The sequence below is a fragment of the Oncorhynchus gorbuscha genome, linkage group LG12 (genome assembly GCF_021184085.1).
Source record: "Oncorhynchus gorbuscha isolate QuinsamMale2020 ecotype Even-year linkage group LG12, OgorEven_v1.0, whole genome shotgun sequence".
Taxonomy (NCBI): domain Eukaryota; kingdom Metazoa; phylum Chordata; class Actinopteri; order Salmoniformes; family Salmonidae; genus Oncorhynchus; species Oncorhynchus gorbuscha.
The window spans coordinates 75300375-75313976 of NC_060184.1; the positions used below are offsets into that span (position 1 = coordinate 75300375).

The window sequence follows — 13602 nt, forward strand, 5'->3', positions numbered from 1 at the left end:
GTGATTCGAAACGACTTAAGACACTCCCAAATCAAAATCAAATCAAACCAAATTTGAATGGTCACACACACATATTTAGAAGATGTAATTGCGGGTGTAGCGAAATGCTTGTGTTCCTAGCTCCAACAGTGCAGTAGTATCTAACAATTCACAACAATAGACACAAATCTAAAAAGTAAAAGAATGGAATTAATAAATATATACATTTTAGAGCAATGTCAGAGTGGCATTGACTAAAATACAGTAGAATAGAATACAGTATATACATATGAGATGAGTAATGCAGTATGTAAACATTATTAACATTATCCCACAGTAGTTACTTGAGAACAAAACAGCCTGGGCAATATCTGGTTTTCATCACTACATGTAACAATTTGACTGTTGAACACCCCAGAGGACGATAGATAAGGAAGCTCTTGCAGTGTAGTTTGTAACATGCTCTACTTTTAGCTCATCACTTCCCCCCGGGGACACACATCAGTTCAACGTCTAGTTTTAAATGTACATTTGGTTGAGTTGTCAACTAACGTGAAATAAAAAAAATTAAAAAATCATTATGTCATTGGATTTAGGTTCAAAGTTAGGTGAAAAAATACAAAATGCCCTTATATTGATTACTTTTTGCAAATCCAATCAGTTTTCTACGTTGATTCAACGTCATTAAATGTATTTGGGGGGGTTGAAATACCATGGAAACACCATTGATTCAACCAGTTTTTGGCCAGTGGATTGTTGAATTTTGTGGTTAGGCTTGAGTTCAAAACAACATTGACAAGAGCCACATACTTTAAAAGAAAATCGTTATTAGGACACTTTCATAGTATTTTCATTTTCAATAATGTCAATATTCAAAGAATGGCATCCATCAAGCTTAGCAGCATTGACAGGATAGCAGGGGTTGGAACCAAAATGATTTTCTAATCATTCTGTTCAGAACCCCTATTTTTTTTCATTCCATTCCAGTGTACTGACCAGAAAAGAAAGTTCTGAACCGGTTCGAACCCCAAAAAAAGGAACAGTTTATATAGTTTCTAGTTTTTCTGTGAAATCGACAGTTTTTACGAAATAGGTTGGTTGTTGTGATACACCCTGGAATCAAACCAGGGTCTGTAATGACACGTCTTGCACTGAGATGCAGTGTCTTAGACCACTGGGCCACTCAGGAGCCCATACTAGACATTGGGAATATTTTTGGAACCAAAAATAACATTAACCTCTTCTCAAGATTTTAAAATAACGGTTCTGTTACGGAACACTACAGATCACTTCCGTTCCTGATGAAAAATCTATATTTTTCAGTTTTTCAGTTTTCTGGTTCCAACCCCTGCCAGAGAGAGAGTCTGTTAATCTTCCCACAGTCTGTTTAGACAGGCTCTGTAAACACTCGAGGCTAATGGAAGGAATGACAGTGGGCTTTTATGTTAAAGCATTTATGATTATTCAAGTATCTCTTTATTGTCTGGGGTTTAATTAAATAAATCTAGCAAAGCAAACAAACAATGCAACACAGTTTACACATTAAACCCGTAACTTGTAGGCTATGGGGCGAATCCATTTGAATTCAATCACTTTTTGACAGCACCCCTTTTGATTTGAACAAAACGTTCCCTACATATTTGCCCAGTGTAGAAGTGCTCAGAAAGGGACTTTTTGGATAAAAGCTGCTTAACGTTGACCTATTGTTGCATACAACACCCATACCATATTCACATATGTTGTAGCTTAGACCCTCCATGTTACATCATTTGAGGTTGTTGTGTTGTGCCTGCCATCGGATTGAGAGACAACTTGATTTGGCTGATAAATGTAATAAAAATGTCATCTTTTAACTAGTACCACAAAGATGGTTGGAGGTCCACACAACAGAGAAGGTTGACATGAATGGGAATATCTGTTGTTTGACATTTTACTGTCAATCCTCCATAGGAAACCTATTGAAATCATAGAAATACAGGTCATAAAATAGAAATAACAATTTAAGTTGACATTCGACGATGGGTGGACCGGCAGACATCTTCGTGGTAGTATTTTAATTCAATTTAAATTTCAATGGTGTAACCAGCTAAATTGCAGTGGTCTGAAGGAATAGGTCCATTCTAAGAAACGTATTTCTATGATTGAATGGACACCCACCCTGTATTCAAGAGCATGATATTTCTCAACCTATGGCTGGCACAACACAAACACCTTAGATGATGTAAAGTATGAGCTCGAGGTGAAGAAGCCGGATGTGGAGGTCCTGGGCTGGCGTGGTTACATGTGGTCTTAAGCTACAACATATGCAAATATGAAACAATTCTGAGTTTAGGCGTTTTTAGATACGCTAACTGACAATAAAGGTTTTAAAAAATGTCAGTTTTCAAGAAATTATAAAATAGTTTGACAACCCTGTTGGTAAGCTTCGAAATTATATAAAATTCAACCGTTTAACTTTTCCTGTGATGAAGAAAATGAAGTCTCGTGGTCTGGAGGGGAATGCAAAATGGGTGAACTTTGAGCACCTTTATCTCCTGAATGTTTTGGCATTCATGTCCAACAAGTACCTTTCTGGCCTCCTCTCCATTGGGCCTCCTCTCCTCCTCTCCATTGGGCCTCCTCTCCTCCTCTCCATTGGGCCTCCTCTCCTCCTCTCCATTGGGCCTCCTCTCCTCCTCTCCATTGGGCCTCCTCTCCATTGGGCCTCCTCTCCTCCTCTCCATTGGGCCTCCTCTCCATGGGGCCTCCTCTCCATTGGGCCTCCTCTCCATGGGGCCTCCTCTCCATTGGGCCTCCTCTCCATGGGGCCTCCTCTCCGTTGGGCCTCCTCTCCGTTGGGCCTCCTCTCCGTTGGGCCTCCTCTCCGTTGGGCCTCCTCTCCGTTGGGCCTCCTCTCCATTGGGCCTCCTCTCCATTGGGCCTCCTCTCCTCCTCTCCATTTGGCCTCCTCTCCTCCTCTCCATTGGGCCTCCTCTCCATTGGGCCTCCTCACCTCCTCTCCATTGGGCCGCCTCTCCATTGGGCCTCCTCTCCATTGGGCCCCCTCTCCATTGGGCCGCCTCCTCACCTCCTCTCCATTGGGCCGCCTCTCCATTGGGCCTCCTCTCCATTGGGCCTCCTCTCCATTGGGCCTCCTCTCCATTGGGCCGCCTCTCCATTGGGCCGCCTCTCCATTGGGCCTCCTCTCCATTGGGCCTCCTCTCCATTGGGCCTCCTCTCCATTGGGCCGCCTCTCCATTGGGCCGCCTCTCCATTGGGCCGCCTCCTCACCTCCTCTCCATTGGGCCACCTCTCCATTGGGCCTCCTCTCCATTGGGTCTCCTCTCCATTGGGCCTCCTCTCCTCCTCTCCATTGGGCCGCCTCTCCATTGGGCCTCCTCTCCATTGGGCCTCCTCTCCATTGGGCCGCCTCTCCGTTGGGCCTCCTCACCTCCTCTCCATTGGGCCACCTCTCCATTGGGCCTCCTCACCTCCTCTCCATTGGGCCTCCTCTCCATTGGGCCTCCTCTGCATTGGGCCTCCTCTCCATTGGGCCGCCTCTCCATTGGGCCGCCTCCTAACCTCCTCTTCATTGGGCCTCCTCTCCATTGGGCCGCCTCCTCACCTCCTCTCCATTGGGCCGCCTCTCCATTGGGCCGCCTCCTCACCTCCTCTCCATTGGGCCGCCTCTCCATTGGGCCGCCTCTCCATTGGGCCTCCTCTCCTCCTCTCCATTGGGCCGCCTCCTAACCTCCTCTTCATTGGGCCTCCTCTCCATTGGGCCGCCTCCTCACCTCCTCTCCACTGGGCCTCCTCTCCATTGGGCCGCCTCTCCATTGGGCCGCCTCTCCATTGGGCCGCCTCTCCATTGGGCCTCCTCTCCATTGGGCCTCCTCTCCTCCTCTCCATTGGGCCTCCTCACCTCCTCTCCATTGGGCCTCCTCTCCATTGGGCCGCCTCTCCATTGGGCCTCCTCTCCATTGGGCCTCCTCTCCATTGGGCCTCCTCTCCTCCTCTCCATTGGGCCTCCTCTCCTCCTCTCCATTGGGGCGCCTCTCAATGTATGGAAAGTATTTTTTTTCTTTAAATTAATTTTACCCCGTTTTCTCCCCAATTTCGTGGTATCCAATTGTTTTTAGTAGCTACTATCTTGTCTCATCGCTACAACTCCCGTACGGGCTCGGGAGAGACATAGGTTGAAAGTCCGATACACAACCCAACCAAGCCGCACTGCTTCTTAACACAGCGCGCATCCAACCCGGAAGCCAGCCGCACCAATGTGTCAGAGGAAACACTGTGCACCTGGCAACCTTGGTTAGCGCGCACTGCGCCCGGCCCGCCACAGGAGTCGCTGGTGCACGATGAGACAAGGACATCCCTACCGGCCAACCCCTCCCTAACCCGGGCGACGCTAGGCCAATTGTGCATCGCCCTACGGACCTCCCGGTGGCGGCCGGTTACGACAGAGCCTGGGCGCGAACCCAGAGTCTCTGATGGCACAGCTGGCGCTGCAGTACAGTGCCCTTAACCACTGTGCCACCCGGGAGGCCGGAAAGTATTTTTTGTAAATCAAAAGGGACGCTGTCAAGAAATGACTGAATTCAAATGGATTTACCCTATGGCCAATGCCAAATATAGACATACATAAATACCAGTGTTGTTGATTCTTGTATTTAAACTGAACAAAAATATAAACACAACATGTAAAGTGTTGGTCCCATGTTTCATGAGCTGAAATAAAAGATCACAGAAATGTTCCATACACACAAAAAAGCTTCATTCTCTCAAATTATGTGCACAAATTTGATTACATCCCTGTTTAGTGTGCATTTTTCATTTGCCAAGAAAATCCATCCATCTGACAGGTGTGGCATATCAGGAAGCTGATTAAACAGCATGATCATCGTACAGTTGCACCTTGTGCTGGGGACAATAAAAGGACACTCTAAAATGCACCATTTTGTCACACAACACAATGCCACAGATGTCTCAAGTTTTCAGGGAGCATAAAATTGGCATGTTGACTGCAGGAATGTCCACCAGAGCTGTTGCCAGATAATTGAATATTTGGCAGTACATCCAGCCAGCCTCACAACCGCAGACCAGGTGTAACCATGCCAGCCCAGGACCTCCACATCCGGCTTCTTCACCTTGAGATCATCTGAGACCAGCCACCTGGACAGCTGATGAAACTGAGGAGTATTTCTGTCTGTAATAAAGCACTTTTGTGGGGGAAAATTCATTCTGACTGGCAGGGCCTGGCTCCCAAGTGGGTGGGTCTATGCCCTCTCAGGCCCACACATGGCTGCGCCCCTGACCAGTCATGTGAAATCCATATATTCGGGCATAATTAACTTATTTCAATTGACTGATTTCCTTATATGAACTGTAACTCATTAAAATCGTTGAAATTGTTGCATGTTGCGTTTATATTTTTGTTCAGTATAGTTTGCTATGGATACGTTTTAAATTTTTATCCCTCCGACATTTCACAACAGGCTTCAGCATTTGGACTAAATTAACCAATTTATCCCTGTACATAAATGATCATTGAGTAGTAAAGTCCTTGGGGCAACACGGTATTTAAAAAAAATATTTAATCGTTTTACTGTTTTACCACTGAAGAGGACTGAGAAGAGTTCAGAGGAAAACATTCCGTGGTTCGTGAGAGCGCGCGCAATTGTGCACGCATCGACGGCCCAATACAGGCTCATCCGAACACCTGTAATTCACACGTAGTCTGCAAATATACTACAGGATGTCGATCGATTGTTGAACCAGTGGAGAAGCATACTGTTCGCGAAACTGCTTTTTACGATCATATGTGTCCGAATATTACATGATTTGCTCCCTATTATCTCCAAATTGAGTTAAATTACTATAAGGTTAAATAAATGACTTTTGTAACGATAACTGTATAGCTTACCCAGATTGACAAAGCTCATCACCATGTCGGCGTCATTTAGGAAGCCATTCTCCTGATGTTTTGCTAAACGGGGACCTTGGGTGGTGTACATGGACTGGTACTGTTCCAACATGCCCTCCACTTCGTTTTTCTCCTCGCTTGATATCGTATTGTAAAGATCCAGCATGAAGAGCGGAGCGGAGTTGTACTTTCCATGTGACAGATGAGGTCTGGGTCTGTGTGGAAGTCCAAGGATGGACAGGATCTCCTTCTGCATCTCTCTCTTTTCGTGTGTCCGCAACCGCCGGTGAATGAAACTCGGGTGCACCTCGTTGTTCCCATCGAATAAATAATTGCTACCTGCAATAAGGAACATGCAATATGCGCTCCACCACAACCCCACAAAGGCAAACCAACAGCTTGTCATTGTATGTCCAGTTTGTAGTCAGATTGTCTCTGACCTGCCGTTTCAATAATATCCTATGTCCAATATATTGTCAATCTTTTGCGCGTAAAACTGTCTTCAAATGCGCTCCTTGTTCTCACTGAAAGAAGCTTAAGTAGCTCCTTTAATAATAATATATTTAAAAGTAATAGAAAATCATTTACGCATTATGCAATAGTCTCCAATATTTTTTGTTGTTGTAAAATTGGTACGCCTATTCATTATTTCTGGTTCTGAAAAGTCTCCATCAAGTTGACAGCCCGGCTGTAAATGTACTTCTGAGCGCTTCGGGAAGTCCAAATCAGACCCAGTCAAAAGTCAACGTTATATTCCAAGTTTTCTGGTAAAATAATAAAAACTACTCTGAAAGAAACCATTTTACTTTAGTGTGTGTATTTAACTCTTAAATAAAATATTTTCCAAAGTTGCGTAGAAGAAATAACCCCTTAACTTGAAGTTTCCTAAATTCCGCCGGTTGAGCTGTGTATCTGCCGCGTGTGTGTGACAGTTGTTCTGGGTAACGGGCATTAGCAGGTAGTAAAGCGCGTGCGTGTGGCCACTGTACACGCCCAGTTAGTGCGCACAGAGGCAGAGGAGAGGTGGGGCTTTGGAGACAATTATATCGTCATATTGATTTATATGTAGAAAGTGCCCATCAAAAGCTGTACATATTTTCATACTTAAAAATACTTCAATTCATATTTATGACTATTTTCCTGCACGTGTATAGTAGCAATAACCTATGCACCAAATGTAAAACTATCTCTGCCAAAAACTTGTGATCTATAGTATTCGATTAGGCTAGACAGGTCATAACAGTCCATTTCTAAAGTTGTTAAAAGGTTTTAGCCACTTAGAGGTCCCCTGGGATTTTCTTTAGGGAACTCAAGTCCGTTTGGAAATAATATCATCTTGGTTATGCACGACCCCTGACGATGAAATGACAAACAGCAACATCTCAGACACGTTATGTTATTACTGTATTACCATCCTTATTATTATTATATTTAGGCCTTTAAGCAAATTCAATCATATTGTGATCCAAGTTTACTTAATCACCCCGTCAACAGACATACTTCAATACCACACGATGCTCAAAATAACACTATGATAATAACACTATATTCCTATGAATTTATATTGCACCAGACCATTTTTTAAATATATATATATATATATACACATATACATACAACTGGTTGTCTGGATCCTGGATGCTGATTGGACGAGCAGAGTTCCATGACTTGCTGTATTGGCCGTTACAGACACACCTACTCCTGCTAACAGTTTCACTTTTATCACTGCGCCTCCGGTGATAAATGATCCAAGTTACTGTCCCAATAATTGGTTGTATTTATTTCAACTCGCATATTATTTCCCCTTGCTTCCAGCCTAACATTTAGTTTGGTACAGCGGGGGTTAATATAAGCCTAGCATTTAGTTTGGTACAGCGGGGGTTAATATAAGCCTAGCATTTAGTTTGGTACAGCGGGGGTTAATATAAGCCTAGCATTTAGTTTGGTACAGCGGGGGTTAATATAAGCCTAGCATTTAGTTTGGTACAGCGGGGGTTAATATAAGCCTAGCATTTAGTTTGGTACAGCGGGGGTTAATATAAGCCTAGCATTTAGTTTGGTACAGCGAGGGTTAATATAAGCCTAGCATTTAGTTTGGCACATAGGGGTTAATATAAGCCTAGCATTTAGTTTGGTACAGCGGGGGTTAATATAAGCCTAGCATTTAGTTTGGTACAGCGGGGGTTAATATAAGCCTAGCATTTAGTTTGTTACCTAGGGGTTAATATAAGCCTAGCATTTAGTTTGGTACAGCGGGGGTTAATATAAGCCTAGCATTTAGTTTGGTACAGCGGGGGTTAATATAAGCCTAGCATTTAGTTTGGTACAGCGGGGGTTAATATAAGCCTAGCATTTAGTTTGGTACCTAGGGGTTAATATAAGCCTAGCATTTAGTTTGGTACAGCGGGGGTTAATATAAGCCTAGCATTTAGTTTGGTACCTAGGGGTTAATATAAGCCTAGCATTTAGTTTGGTACAGCGGGGGTTAATATAAGCCTAGCATTTAGTTTGGTACAGCGGGGGTTAATATAAGCCTAGCATTTAGTTTGGTACAGCGGGGGTTAATATAAGCCTAGCATTTAGTTTGGTACAGCGGGGGTTAATATAAGCCTAGCATTTAGTTTGGTACAGCGAGGGTTAATATAAGCCTAGCATTTAGTTTGGCACATAGGGGTTAATATAAGCCTAGCATTTAGTTTGGTACAGCGGGGGTTAATATAAGCCTAGCATTTAGTTTGGTACAGCGGGGGTTAATATAAGCCTAGCATTTAGTTTGGTACCTAGGGGTTAATATAAGCCTAGCATTTAGTTTGGTACAGCGGGGGTTAATATAAGCCTAGCATTTAGTTTGGTACAGCGGGGGTTAATATAAGCCTAGCATTTAGTTTGGTACCTAGGGGTTAATATAAGCCTAGCATTTAGTTCGGTACAGCGGGGGTTAATATAAGCCTAGCATTTAGTTTGGCACATAGGGGTTAATATAAGCCTAGCATTTAGTTTGGCACATAGGGGTTAATATAAGCCTAGCATTTAGTTTGGTACAGCGAGGGTTAATATAAGCATTTAGTTTGGTACCGCAGGGGTTAATATAAGCATTTAGTTTGGTACAGCGGGGGTTAATATAAGCCTAGCATTTAGTTTGGTACAGCGAGGGTTAATATAAGCCTAGCATTTAGTTTGGTACAGCGAGGGTTAATATAAGCCTAGCTGTTGGCCTGCCTGACCTTGGAAACAATGTTTCACTTTTGAATTTCGATCTTTAGAACCATAGAGTGAACAGTGCCCAGAATACTTTTTCTGAGCTAGTCGAAATCACACATCAATGTCATTATCATGGACATATCCAAGTATACTGAACAAAAATATAAACCCAACATGCAACAATTTCAAAGATTTTATGAGTTACACTTCATATAAGGTAATCATTAAATAAAATAGGCCCTAATCTATGGATTTCACATGACTGGGAATACACATGACTGGGAATACACATGACTGGGAATACACATGACTGGGAATACACATGACTGGGAATACACATGACTGGGAATACACATGCCTGGGAATACACATGACTGGGAATACAGATACGCATCTGTTGGTCACAGAAACCTTTAAATAAAGGCAGGAGCGTGGATCAGAAAACCAGTCAGTATCTGGTGTGACCACCACTTGCCTCATGCAGCGTGACACATCTCCTTCACATAGATTGGATCAGTCTGTTGATTGTGGCCTGTGGAATGTTGTCCCACTCCTCTTCAATGGCTGTGAGAAGTTGCTGGATATTTGCGGGAACTGGAACACAATGTCATACACGTTGATCCAGAGCAACCCAAACATGCTCAATGGCTGACAAGTGCTGAGTATGTAGGCCATAGAAGAACTGGAACATTTTCAGCTTCCAGGAATTGTGTACAGATTCTTGCGTCATGGGGCCGTGCATTATCATGCTGAAACATGAGTTGATGGCGGCTGATGAATGGCACAGTATCTCTGTGCATTCAAATTGCCATGGATAAAATGCAATTGTGTTCGTTGTCCATAGCTTATGCCTGCCCGTACCAAAACATTCCTGTGACTGTGTTGTATGACAAAACTGCAGATTTTAGAGTGGCCTTTTATTGTCCCCCAGCACAAGGTGCACCTGTGTTGTGATCATGCTGTTTAATCAGCTTCTTGATATGCCACACCTGTCAGGTGAATGGATTATCTTGGTGTATGGAACATTTCTGGGATCTTTTATGTCAGCTCATTAAAAACACTTTACTTGTTGTGTTATTTTTGTTCAGTGTAAATGCCAGTCGAAAAAATGAAAATGCAAATGCAGCTAGTGTACGGTCCGTCCAGGTTCAATGTTTGACGTGACTGAGTCAGCTGAAGTTGGCTAGCTAGCTAGTGACAAGAACGTTGTCCAGCCTGCATAGCAACCATTTTGTTTAGAACGGAAGACCAGTCCTTTTGCATAGCAACTATTCAAAAACACTGCGTGGCTTCTGTAGCAACCTGACCAAAATAACTTACAACCTGATTTTTGCCCGGGCTAGATCTTCAGGTGGAAGAATTAAATTGTATGTATTGACTTATCAAAATGAAGTTTAAATTAAAATATGTAATTAATTGTTATGTAAATATGTTGGTAACAGTTTTCTAAAAGCAATTAGGCACCCAAGGCAGTATCATGAATACAGTCATGGGTAAATGGGTTGACTGGCCCTCTGCTATTGCGTCAGGCTGAACACCCCTTTCCTCTGCTATTGCGTCAGGCTGAACACCCCTTTCCTCTGCTATTGCGTCAGGCTGAACACCCCTTTCCTCTGCTATTGCGTCAGGCTGAACACCCCTTTCCTCTGCTATTGCGTCAGGCTGAACACCCCTTACCCGTCACTGAATTCATGATACAGTATTGCCTTTTGTGCCTTATAGCTTAAACGCAAACTCTATCATTCATTTGCATTATGTAACTGAGCACCATGTCAACTTAATACAATTATACAAGAGACCCTTCTACAAACGACAAAACATGCAAGGACAAGTTATCAACCTAAATCCCAGACTCAACAGTCAGAAGATCAGGTATTGTCTTGGAGTACTACTATTTTAGGGTGTGGGGTGCTCACTAATGTTTACCCTGCCTTTGGAGAGGGAACCGAAGATAGAGACCCCCCCCCCTTCCCCCCCTTGCATGTTGTGTCTGTCTGTGTGCCCATATCCCTCTGATAGGAAGGCAGGGTGTCCTTATGCCTCTGATAGGAAGGCAGGGTGTCCTTATCCCTCTGATAGGAAGGCAGGCTGTCCTTATCCCTCTGATAGGAAGGCAGGGTGTCCTTATCCCTCTGATAGGAAGGCAGGCTGTCCTTATCCCTCTGATAGGAAGGCAGGCTGTCCTTATCCCTCTGATAGGAAGGCAGGCTGTCCTTATCCCTCTGATAGGAAGGCAGGCTGTCCTTATCCCTCTGATAGGAAGGCAGGCTGTCCTTATCCCTCTGATAGGAAGGCAGGCTGTCCTTATCCCTCTGATAGGAAGGCAGGCTGTCCTTATCCCTCTGATAGGAAGGCAGGCTGTCCTTATCCCTCTGATAGGAAGGCAGGGTGTCCTTATCCCTCTGATAGGAAGGCAGGCTGTCCTTATCCCTCTGATAGGAAGGCAGGGTGTCCTTATCCCTCTGATAGGAAGGAAGGCTGTCCTTATCCCTCTGATAGGAAGGCAGGCTGTCCTTATCCCTCTGATAGGAAGGCAGGCTGTCCTTATCCCTCTGATAGGAAGGCAGGCTGTCCTTATCCCTCTGATAGGAAGGCAGGGTGTCCTTATCCCTCTGATAGGAAGGCAGGGTGTCCTTATCCCTCTGATAGGAAGGCAGGCTGTCCTTATCCCTCTGATAGGAAGGCAGGCTGTCCTTATCCCTCTGATAGGAAGGCAGGCTGTCCTTATCCCTCTGATAGGAAGGCAGGCTGTCCTTATCCCTCTGATAGGAAGGCAGGGTGTCCTTATCCCTCTGATAGGAAGGCAGGCTGTCCTTATCCCTCTGATAGGAAGGAAGGCTGTCCTTATCCCTCTGATAGGAAGGCAGGCTGTCCTTATCTCTCTGCAGCCTATCTTATCTTTTGGAAGCTTGAAGAGCGAAGCAGAATCAAAGCCTCAGATCCTACCTCCCCTACCCCCTTCTCTTCCTCCTTCCCCACCTCGTCCACTGGCAGCTGTCCAGACGAAATAGAGGAAGGAGATTCCACACAATTGTCTATAGGACCAGGAGGAAGAGACGAGATAGACAGCAGGGGAAAGTAAAAGAGGTCTGGCTGTTATACAGTTGGAGTCGGAAGTTTACATACACTTAGGTTGAGTCATTAAAACTATTTTTTCAACCACTCCACAAATTTCTAATTAAAAAACTATGGTTTTGGCAAGTCGGTTAGACATCTACTTTGTGCATGACACAAGTCATTTTTCCAACAATTGTTTACAGACAGATTATTTCATTTATAATTCACTGTATCACAATTCCAGTGGGTCAGAAGTTTACATACACTAAGTTGACTTTGCCTTTAAACAGCTTGGAAAATTCCAGAAAATGATGTCATGGCTTTAGAAACTTCTGATAGCAAAATTGACATCATTTGAGACAATTGGAGTTGTACCTGTGGATGTATTTCAAGGCCTTCCTTCAAACTCAGTGCCTCCGCAAGACATCATGGGAAAATCAAAAGAAATCAGCCAAGACCTCAGAAAAAAAATTGTAGACCTCCACAAGTCTGGTTCATCCTTGGGAGCAATTTCCAAATGCCTGAAGGTACCACGTTCATCTGTACAAACAATAGTACACAAGTATAAACACCATGGGACCACGCAGCCGTCATACCGCTCAGGAAGGAGACGCGTTCTGTCTCCTAGAGATGAACGTACTTTGTTGCGAAAAATGCAAATAAATCCCAGAACAACAACAAAGGACCTTGTGAAGATGCTGGAGAAAACAGGTACAAAAGTGTCTATATGCACAGTAAAACACGTCCTATATCGACATAACCTGAAAGGCCATTCAGCAAGGAAGAAACCACTGCTCCAAAACCACCATAAAAAAGCCAAACTACAGTTTGCAAATGCACATGGGGACAGACAAAGATCCTACTTCTTGGAGAAATGTCCTCTGGTCTGATGAAACAAAAAATAGAACTGTTTGGCCATAATGACCATCTTCATGTTTGAAGGGAAAATGGGGACGCTTGCGAGGAACACCATCCCAACCGTGAAGCACGGGGGTGGCAGCATCATGTTGTGGGTGTGTTTTGCTGTGAATATAATGAAGCAACAGCTCAAGACATCACTCAGGAAGTTAAAGCTTGGTCCCAAATGGGTCTTCCAAATGGACAATGACCCCAAGCATACTTCCAAAGTTGTGGCAAAATGGCTTAATAAGGACAACAAAGTCAAGGTATTGGAGTGGCCACCACAAAGCCCTGACCTCAATCCCATTGAAAATGTGGGGCAGAACTGAAAAAGTGTGTAAGGCAAATAAACACACACACCCAGACAGACAGAGAGAGACACACACACACACACCCCCAGACAGACAGAGAGAGACACACACCCCCAGACAGACAGAGAGACACACACACACGCACAGACAGAGAGACACACACACACGCACAGACAGAGAGACACACACACGCACAGACAGAGAGACACACACGCACAGACAGAGAGACACGCACGCACAGACAGAGAG

The 13602-nt window shown here is 44.3% G+C and overlaps 1 protein-coding gene across 1 annotated transcript in view; it reads right to left on the reverse strand.

The window, feature by feature from the left end:
* The window catches only part of LOC123990287 (bone morphogenetic protein 7-like), a 59909-nt gene extending 53121 nt beyond the window's left edge, over positions 1-6788 (reverse strand). Inside the window, exon 1 of the mRNA XM_046290876.1 lies at positions 5885-6788. Within this exon, the coding sequence (XP_046146832.1) occupies positions 5885-6290 (406 nt within the window). The 5' untranslated portion in view covers positions 6291-6788. The remainder of the gene's footprint in view (positions 1-5884) is intronic.
* Positions 6789-13602: the final 6814 nt, after the last annotated feature.